The 10511-nt window shown below is 44.3% G+C and overlaps 2 protein-coding genes across 2 annotated transcripts; both read left to right on the forward strand.

Moving 5' to 3' along the window:
• The first annotated feature begins 3080 nt into the window (after positions 1-3080).
• Positions 3081-4526, forward strand: LOC115967013. Its single transcript, XM_031086126.1, has one exon. The coding sequence runs from the start codon at positions 3081-3083 to the stop codon at positions 4524-4526; it is 1446 nt and encodes a 481-aa protein (XP_030941986.1).
• A 1245-nt stretch (positions 4527-5771) lies between these two features.
• On the forward strand, positions 5772-7172 carry LOC115967014. Its single transcript, XM_031086127.1, has one exon. It carries the CDS (start codon positions 5772-5774, stop codon positions 7170-7172), a length of 1401 nt encoding a protein of 466 aa, XP_030941987.1.
• The last annotated feature ends 3339 nt before the right edge of the window (positions 7173-10511 follow it).

A 10511-nucleotide genomic window follows, 5' to 3' on the forward strand; every position in this document is an offset into this window, starting at 1 on the left:
ATTATTTAGCCCCACAACGTGAGGAAATTGCTTTGCTATGCAATTACATTTCATCAAATCTCTTTGATTCACTTACTTCTCTTTCTTCTTTTTCTTTTTAAACAAATGAAACAATATCATGAATTTTTTTTAAAAAAAGAAATAATACATTAGCCCCCAAATGTGAGGCCATTTCTCTATTATGTAGCTCATACAATCTTCATTTCATCAAAATATTTTATTTGTTCACTTCTCCATTTTTCTTTAAAGCAACGAGACAATATTATGATTGTTTAAATATTACTACATGACCCCCTGTTTTTCTTTTAAAAAGCAGGGCAATGATCCATTATGTTCAAATTGTAAAGCAGAGAAAATAATAACGCATAAAACTTATCTTGTGTTGGGAAATTCCCCAAAATTCCATATAGAGTCTCTCGGTAGAACGTTCGTTGGAGGAACCCACACTTTTGGGATCTTGATGTTGAATGCACTAAGAGGAACTTTCCTTCCTCTAGGTGTTTCCTAGTTTTGGAGCCATGCTTGCGAAGGGACTACTTTTTCCCTCTCCTTTTTCCCAGTCCCCAGTGAAGTCGCCAAAATGTGAGAGTGCTTTTTTCTTTAGCACACAGGCCCAAGGATCCTGGGCCAAATAGTTGTATTTTGGTGGACTGGGCTTGGTTCACCGCAGCTAAATGGGGGCTGATTACGAACCAAGTTGTGCGCAAGTCACATAAATCTCCTCAAGGAAAAAAATGCGATTCCTCCTAAGCAATAAAATACCATTATAAGTGTTTTAGTATCATAAAATGACCCTTTACTCTTACAAAATAAGTAAAATAGATGTTCATAATATTCACAATGAGAAAGAGATTGAAATAGAATATTTAAGGCTTATCTTTTATCGTATAAACATTTTAAAGAATTCCTTCACTTGGTACCCCGGGCGTACTGTCGTGGGATCAAGGGACGTACTGTCGTGGGATCCTGGGGCGTATTAGGCCTGTAAGAACCCAGAATCTCTGGTTCTCTGCACTATACAATCTTTCTCCATGCTTGTTATGCAATGGAGTTTTGTCCTTTCCTTTTACCTCTATAGGTCCTACACAAGAACAACTATACAATGCACATATCTTCAAATAATTGTTAGTTTCTTAGATTAGGATATATATATATATATATATATATATATATTAATACATATACATATATATAAATGAATTTCATAAGAATGATTCAGCCACGAGGATCCTGGCCCTAATTCTCACAGACTTAATGCTTTTGCACAAGACTTGTGGGATTTGGAACTCAAGTCTGAGTGGCTTTGCTTGGGCAAAAGACTTAGCTTTACAAGTAAGAATATATGTACTGAGCAGCAAGAAGCAGTAAAGGAAGATAATATGATAAATAAATATGCAAAGTAATTGTTAGAAATCCTCAAATCAATATGAGATATTTCATTATTTTTCTTGATTGTGGATTACAAATGTGCTCACTAAGACGTGATACAAGGTTCAAATAAGCTCAAAAATTACAAATTTCGATGGCTATCCAAGCCTCTAAGACTTGCAAAGTTTGAATCCTTTTGAATCCAAGTATGTGCTATAGTGGCTGTTTCTGGGATACCGGGAGACATTCCTCTGTTTTCCTTAAATTTTACAGAGTTCTAATGACTCTGTTATGATATTCTTCCTACAGAAAAATCCCCCCCCCCTCCCAACATGGGTTTTCTCTTCCTTTTATAGTGTGTTTTCTAGGGCTCCATGGTACTAGTGATTTCTCTCTTTTGCCCCTCAGAGCTCGTGCTGTGACAGTTGCTCAAGGGCTAGTCTCTTCCCTTTTTTCTTATGGTTTTTATCTTTTATTGCTGTTTCTCTAAAAGTCACTTGCTGACTTTCCATTCCAGGGCGTTCTAGCCTTCAATCTCTCTTCTTTCAAGATTTCTCACTTTTCAGACTCAGCTGTCGGTTGTATTTCCTTGCTGTCATTATTCCCAAATAGTTGGAATCTTTTACTACTGGGTTGAAAGTTCTCTTCCAGTCGCTTCTACGAATGATTTTCTCATTCTTGGTTCCTTGTGGTACAGCTCCTTTGTTCATGAATGTTTGCTTTATACTTTTTGATTTTTTGCTGCACCAGTGGGTACTTGAGAAGGACATCTCTGTTCTTCATTTCTTGTATTTCGTGGTACCTTTCTTGAGTTGTCTCAATCCTACAGTAGCTGTCCTGCATTACCTGAGGATCCCGGGCCTCTGGCAGCCTCTGGGTATCCCGGCCTAGTTCTTTCACTAAATTTTGCTGGACTTTTTAATGACCTTTATGCTTGAAATCTGAACATAAATAGGGCTTTAATGTTGATTCTGCTTGATGCTTGAATTGGGCCTGATGGGAATAACGATGCTACATCCCACGGACGAAGATAACATTAATGACGAAGGAAGCATCCTTGACGAAGTTATCAGGAACCACAAAGAAAGCTATCATCACTGACGAAGGCAGGGAGTCATTCAATGCAGTCAATCAATGACCTGAGCAGTTACGAAATCAACCCAGCAGACCGTTGGGAACCTCTTAAAAGTCTCATTATTGGAGCAGGAGCGTTACTTGAGAAAGCATTAACCACCCCAACGGCTAGCCCCCAAGGCCGCAGGTATAAAGCTCTCACACAGTCAATAGAAGGTAATATACACACAGACACATACTGACATTTTGAGAGCATATTCTGATTCTTGATTTCTATTTATCATTCTAACTTTGGCATCGGAGACGTTGTGGCAGGCACCACACTGGTGACCATCATTAAGCATACTCTCTCACGCTACGAAGGGTTCCATCTGCTCACTCTTGCTGACGATCTTGTGCTTCATCAGTTTGGCGCCGTCTATGGAAAAACGATATTCTCAAATTCACATTTAGAAACGTAGTTTTCATTAACCCTCTACATTCAGATGGAACCCAACCCAGATTCAGCAGCCTTGGCCCAGCAAGTCCAAGCCCTTGCAGCCACCATTGAAGAACTCACCAAACAGAACCAGGAAATGAAGCTGCGGCTTTAGCAGGTTCAACAAGCTCAACAGGAAGAGAACTGGTCCAAGGGTAACATGGAGGAAGAAGGGGATAGTCAACGGAGGGAAAACCCCCGAAGACCAACTACTCCGGACGAACAGAATTCAGATCTTCTTCGAGAAATGAGGAAAGAGATGGACGAACTAAAGAGCGCTATCAAAGAGAAGACGGACCGAAGTGTAGACAAAATGATAAGGGCTACGGATTTGCCTTTCACTGCAGCGGTACTTGAATGCCCCGTGCCGTCAAAGTTTCGCTTGCCTCAATTAGAGCCATTCGACGGATTCAAGGACCCTCAGGATCATCTTAATACCTTTAAGATGACTCTGGGTCATCAGCAATCACCTGACGAGATATTGTGTTGTTCCTTTGCTACGACTCTCAAAGGAGCTGCAAGAGAATGGTTTACTAAGTTGCCAAACTCGTCCATAGACAACTTCGATCAGCTAAGTAGCGCCTTCTTGCGCCACTTCATTGGGGGGCAACGTCCAAAGAGGCTAGTAGACTACTTGCTCACCGTAAGACAGGGAGAGAAGGAAACTCTGAGGTCATATGTCAAACGATTCACCCAGGAGACTCTGGAGGTGGACGAAGCTGATGACAAGGTGCAGTTGATGACATTCAAGGCAGGATTAAAGTCCAAAGACCTCGTGGCTTCCCTCGCAAAGAATCCCCCAAAGACGATGGCGGAAATGCTCCTAAAGGTACAGAAGTACATGAATGCGGAAGATACTCTAGTTGCCATAAAAGATACTGAGAGGCCAGGAGACAAGGCCAGGAGGGAAGACGACCGTAGGGGGCAAAAGAGAGACAGACCAGATCGTCGGAAAAATGACGAGAATAGGAGGAAGGACGATAAAAATCCCCGGACTGTAAAATTTACTCCCTTGGTTAAGCCTGTTGACAAGATTTTCATGCAGATCAAGGACGAGCACTATCTCAAATGGCCCAAGCCATTACACTCATCCCCCAACGTACGTGACAAGAACAAGTATTGCCGGTTCCATAGAGACCACGGCCACAACACAGAAGATTGCAGAGACCTGAAGGAGCAAATAGAGGAATTAATACGGAAAGGGAAGTTACAGAAGTATGTAAAGAAAGGAGAATATAGCAAGTTCAGAGACGATAACAAGACCCAGCGTGAATCCTTCCCTCAGGATGACGACCATTCGTCCCAGCCTCAACGCAAGGTGATCGGGGAGATAAACACGATCACAGGAGGACCATTCTCAGGAGGATCATTTAGATCACTCAAAAAGGCATACCATAGACAGGTGAACAGTGTCCATACCATGCCTCCGTCCAAGCACCGACGAACATGCCAGGACGTGTCCTTCAGTGAAGGAGACGCCATAGGAGTAAAGAAGCCCCACAACGATCCCCTGGTCATAATGCTGAATATAGAAGGATTCAATACCAAAAGGATCCTTGTTGATAACGGGAGCTCAGCGGACATCATCTACTTCCCAGCCTTCTAGCAGCTGAGATTAGATCCAAAAAGGCTTCGGCCTTTTGATTCTCAAATCGTCAGCTTCAGTGGAGATAGGGTCTACCCCAGGGGTATAGTGACACTAACGGTGACGGCAGGGACCTACCCATTACAGTTGACCAAACAAGTAGACTTCCTGATGGTAGATTGCCCCTCATCCTACAATGTCATCATTGGGAGGCCCACCCTTAACAAGTGGAAAGTGGCAACGTCAACCTACTGTTTAAAGGTGAAATTCCCGACAAACAACGGCGTGGGTGAAGTGAAAGGTGATCAAGTCCTGACAAGGGAATGCTATCAGGCCGTACTGGCAGGAAAGGAGAACCACACGTGGACGATTGAAGAAAAAGAGGAAAACGGGATGGAGACGTTGGAAACAGTGGAATTAGTAGAAGAAAATACGGACAAGACGACCAAGATAGGGACGACGCTAAGCCCCGAGATGAGATCAAGACTCATAAAGTTCCTTAAAGAGAATCTGGATGTCTTTGCATGGAGTCATGAGGACATGCCGGGCATATCTCCAGAAGTCATCCAGCATAGGCTGAATGTCGACCCCAGCAGGAAGCCCGTTTAGCAACGACGAAGAACCTTCGCCCTAGAGCGAGATCAGGCAGTTGTAGAGGAAGTAACCAAACTCTTGACGGCTGGATTCATCCAGGAAGTATATTATCCTGAATGGTTCGCCAACGTCGTCCTGGTAAATAAAGCGAACGGAAAATGGAGAATGTGTGTAGATTTCACCGATCTGAACAAAGCATGCCCAAAGGACAGCTTCCCTCTACCAAGGATAGACCAACTCGTGGACTCCACCGCTTGACACAAGTTACTGACGTTCATGGACGCCTTCTCAGGGTACAACCAGATAAAGATGGCTGAAGAAGACCAGGAGAAGACAGCCTTCATCACAAGCCAATGACTCTACTGTTACAAGGTGATGCCTTTTGGGCTGAAAAATGCTGGAGCTACGTATCAGAGAATGGTAAACAAATTGTTCAGCCAGCAGATTGGCAGGAACATGGAGGTGTACGTGGACGATATGCTCGTCAAGAGTAGGGAAGAGCTCACACATCTGGACGACTTGGAGGAAACTTTTGCAACCCTCAAAAAACACCAGATGAAGTTGAATCCAAGCAAGTGTGTTTTTGGGGTAGCCTCGGGGAAGTTCTTGGGATTCATGGTGTCCTAGAGAGGAATAAAAGAAAATCCAGAGAAAGTACGAGCTATCGTTGACATGGGCTCACCCAAAACCGTCAAGGATGCACAAAAACTCACAGGAAGGATAGCAGCTTTAAACAGGTTCGTCTCTAGGGCCACAGACAAATGCTTGCCCTTCTTTAAAACCCTGAAGCAGGCTTTTGCTTGGACCGACGAGTGTGAAGCGGCGTTCCAAGAGTTGAAGCAATACCTGAGCAGTCCACCTCTCCTAAGCCCGTCCAAGGAAGGAGAAAACCTATACCTGTACCTGGCGGTGTCAGCCTCGGCAGTAAGTGCAGCTTTGATTAGAGAAGAAGGCAAGAAGCAACTCCCGGTTTACTACGTCAGCCAAGCCTTTCAAGGAGCTGAGTTCATATACCCAAGGATCGAAAAAATTGTGTTTCCACTAATAGTAGCCTCGCGCAAGCTCAGGCAATATTTCCAGTCGAATCCTATCCTTGTGATGACGGATCAACCAATCGAGAAATCAATGAACAAACCAGAAGCAGCAGGGAGAATGGTCCAGTGGGCGATTGAACTTAGCCAATTTGACATCGAGTACCATCCAAGAACAACTATCAAGGCGCAAGCTCTGGCCGACTTCATCGCTGAATTCACTCTTCCAGACGAAGATGGAATTACTGACGGAGTTGATAAATGGACAATACAGACAGATGGTTCGTCAGCCCGAAAGAAGGGGGGAGTAGGGGTCGTCATAACCACCCCCGACGGAGAAGTGATGAAATATGGGGTTCAACTAAAATTTCCAGCCATCAATAACGAAGCCGAGTACGAAGGAATATTGACGGGTCTGAGGCTTGGGAAAGCTCTTGGTGCCAGAAACTTGTTGATCCAGAGTGATTCAAAGCTGGTAATCAGACAGATCAGTGGAGAGTACGAGGCAAAGGAAGAAAGGATGCAGAAATACCTAAAACTGACAAGGCAGTTAACTCAAGAGTTCGACATAGTGGAGTTCGTACAGATCCCAAGAAGCCAGAATATTGGGGCCGACGAAGTATCAAAGCTAGCGTCATCAGAAGAAGGAAGGACGAGCATGGACTTGGCAATAGAGGTCCATAAACATCCTAGTATTGAAGAGGTTGCGGTGTTCACCATCCAGAGCACAGACACCTGGATGACGCCCATAATATCCTTCCTCCAGCATGGGCACCTACCTCAGAACACTGACGAAGCTAGAAAGATCAAGAAGAGAGCAACCAGGTTCACAATCCTGAATGACGTCTTGTATAAGAGAGGCTTCTCTATGCCTTATTTAAAGTGCGTCGACGAGGAAGAGGCCAAATACATCCTAGAAGAAGTACACGGAGGAATCTGTGGCGACCATACCGACTCCAGATCCCTGGTCAACAAGGTGATAAGAGTAGGGTATTTTTGGCCAACCATGCAGGTGGACGCTGCTGATATCGTCAAAAGGTGAGACAAATGCCAGCGGTACGGAAATGTGCAACGGCTTCCAGCGGAGAAAATGACGACCATAACTTCCCCATGGCCATTCGCACAATGGGGAATCGATATCGTCGGTCCTCTGCCCCAAGGTAAAGGTCAGGAAAAATTCCTTCTAGTTGCTATTGATTATTTCACAAAATGGGTTGAAGTAGAGGCCCTAGCAACGATCACTGAGGCTCGGATCCGGAGTTTTGTGTGGAAGAACATAATCTGCAGGTTCGGGATTCCCTTGACGATCATATCTGATAATGGGAGGCAGTTCGATAGCCAAGGCTTCAGAGAATTCTGTTCAGACCTTGGAATCAAGAATCAGTTCTCGTCCCCAGGGCATCCCCAGACAAATGGACAGACGGAAGTGATGAACAGGACTCTGCTCAAAATTATCAAAACCAAGTTGGACGAAGCAAAAGGTGCCTGGCCAGAAGAACTGCCCAGTGTCTTGTGGGCTTACAGAACCACAGCCAGAACCCCGACAGGAGAGACACCCTTCAAGCTTACCTATGGCACAGAAGTAGTAATCCCAGTAAAGGTTGGGGTAACGAGCATCAGACGAGGAACTTTTAGAGAAGGACTCAATGACGACGAATTGCGACTTAACCTTGACTGCCTGGACGAAGTAAGAGACAACGTATCTCGTAGGATGACAAAGTATCAAAAAAAGATGGCTGAGTATTATAACAAGAGGGTCAAACTCAGGCGATTGGACATAGGGGACCTCATCCTGCGCAAGATCACTGCAGCAACTAAAGACCCTACTCAAGGAAAATTGGGCCCTACTTGGGAGGGGCCTTACCGTGTCACTCACTACTCAAGACAAGGAAGTTACCATCTGGAAACCATGGACGGACAAAAACTCCCTCGGCTATGGAACATTGAGCATTTAAAGAAGTACCATGAGTAAATGTAATAGACGAATGCATTCGTTCTTGAAATTAATAAAAGAATTATTCTTCTGATGTCTTTGTGCAGGCAGTACTGGTCAACCATAAGTCCCATAAAAAGTTAAAGTAATAGGATTCCGCCTTGACGGATGTAAGTTACTGACGGCCACACTGAAGGGTATGAAAAAGGACTAAGTAACAAGATTCCGCCTTGACGGATGTAAGTTACTGATGATAACCCCATGAGTATAAAAAGTTAAAGTAACAAGATTCCGCTCTGACGGATGTAAGTTACTGACGACCCACCTATTGGGTATGAATCACTAAGTAACAAGATTCCGCCTTGACAGATGTAAGTTACTGACTACCCACGTAATGGGTATAAATAACTAAGTAACAAGATTCCGCCTTGACGGATGTAAGTTACTGACGATGACCCCATGGGTATAAAAAGTTAAGTGACTATGTTCCGCTTGGACGGACATAAATCACTACACACACAACCCATAGCAAGTACAAGTGACAAAAGCCCTTTTGACAAATTCACATAAAGAGGAAAGAAAAAAAAAAGAAAAAAAAAGGAAAAGCCATAGTTCAAATCAAAACAACACTCAAAATACGTTCAAGATCGTCAAGACAATTAACAAATGGTTGACGAATAAACATAGCACAAGATACTAAGATGTGGGCGAGCGTAAATCAACCAAAACAGCTGCTGAAAAAAGGTAAGTATGCTTCATTTTAACCCATAACCACTGGGTGATTAACATCGTTTTCAAAATAAGTGATTGTTCTGGAATTAGATAATAAAAAAAAAAAAGAAAAAAAAAAGGAGGGCCCAAAACGAGACGGGCATCCTTCAAAAATACAACGAAAGGAAAAATTTTCAAAGTGACAAGGTTAGGCATCAGCAGCAGCGTCCTCATCGGCAGGTGCGTCGGTGGCAGGCTCTGGGGCATCACCATCTGGGGCAGAGGACTGAGCAGCTTCGTCCAGAGCCATCTCCTTATCTACCTCCTCCAGATCCAAGCTCTCCATGTTGACTCCAGAAGGATGCTTGACAAGATACCTCCTGAGAAACTCGAAACCTTTAAAATACCAACTGAAGAGGACAGTATTGTACTCGTCAGTGGTCTGGAAAGCCTCCACCGACCTGGCAGCAATAGTTGCAAGCTTATCCTTGGCTGAAAGAAGCTGCTCATCCTTCTCTTGAGTCAACTTGCATTCAACCCTGAGGTCGTCATCCAATACTTTGACCTTCTCCTTCAATGAGGTTGCCTCGTCCATGGAGGTAATCAGGTTCTTCTTCAGATCAGAGTTCTCTTTCTCCAGAGCCTCCATCCTGGTTGTCAGAGATGCCACCTTGGCCTCTTGAGTGAGATACTCAGTGGTAATATGGAGGCTCTCTCCCAACACCTGGAAGAAGTTATAGAGTCGTCAAAAAAAAAAAAAAAAAAAAAAAAAAAAAGAGGAATTTGGAAGAACTCCGTACCTGGACGAGTTTATGAACATGATGAGAGGCGACATCGTTCAAAGACATGTCGGAAAGAGCCCTTAGGTCTGCTGGAGTGACAACCTCGTGAGCCCTATCCACGGCAACCTTTCGTCATCCCATATTGTGGACGAACGAATATCAGCTTTCTCCTTCTCCTTCCTTTTACTAGCCACGCGCTGCCTTTTGGAGCCAGGAGTAGCAATCTCCTCTATTGACGTAGTTGGAGAGGTAGTTCTCGTCGTCTCAGGAGCTACGGGAGGAATGGTACTAAGGGGAGTAGGAGCAGGGCCCTTCCAGGTCACGCGCACAATCTTCTTCCCTAGATTGGACAGCGGTTCGTCCTTCTTCGATCTCATCTTCGCATACATGTCCTTGTTAAATTTTGTAGTCATCTCTGCAAGAAGAAAACGCTTGTCAAGAATGCTTAAGTGCACATAAGAAGAATCAGCACTGACGAGGATAATACTTACCTTTTTTGCCTTCAATACCAAGTTGACGAAGAACGTAAGGAGACAGGTCGAGACCGAGGTTGTAAAATGCAAGAGACCGGGGGTCAACCAGTTCGTCCCAGCTCTCAATCGTCTCAGCGTACCCGATCGCAGTCTCGATGCATTCCTTATACCAGCTCTTAAGCCCAGGTCGTCTCTTAACTATGCCAAACAAAGGAACAAAGAAGTTAGCAAAACCAGAGCCTCAAAGGTGGCAAAATTAAACGACGGGGAGAAATACTATCGCACCTAAGGTTGGGATTCCCCACCGACGAAGCAACCTTGGGATATCACCCCAATCACTGCTGGATTGAGTCTCGAAGTCGTCCCCAGACACAAAGAAAAAGACGACTTCCAATACCTGAAGGACGAGGGCAAGCCCTTGACAATCCTAGTCTTTCTCTCCCAAGGGACTAACTCGTAATACCCCCACTCCTTGGATTCTT

This window comes from Quercus lobata, chromosome 11, assembly GCF_001633185.2.
Source record: "Quercus lobata isolate SW786 chromosome 11, ValleyOak3.0 Primary Assembly, whole genome shotgun sequence".
NCBI classification, from domain to species: Eukaryota; Viridiplantae; Streptophyta; class Magnoliopsida; order Fagales; family Fagaceae; genus Quercus; species Quercus lobata.

Bases quoted from the DNA above. Each gene is read 5' to 3' on its own strand.
- LOC115967013 (XM_031086126.1), top strand. From the start codon at position 3,081: ATGGAGGAAGAAGGGGATAGTCAACGGAGGGAAAACCCCCGAAGACCA.
- LOC115967014 (XM_031086127.1), top strand. From the start codon at position 5,772: ATGGGCTCACCCAAAACCGTCAAGGATGCACAAAAACTCACAGGAAGG.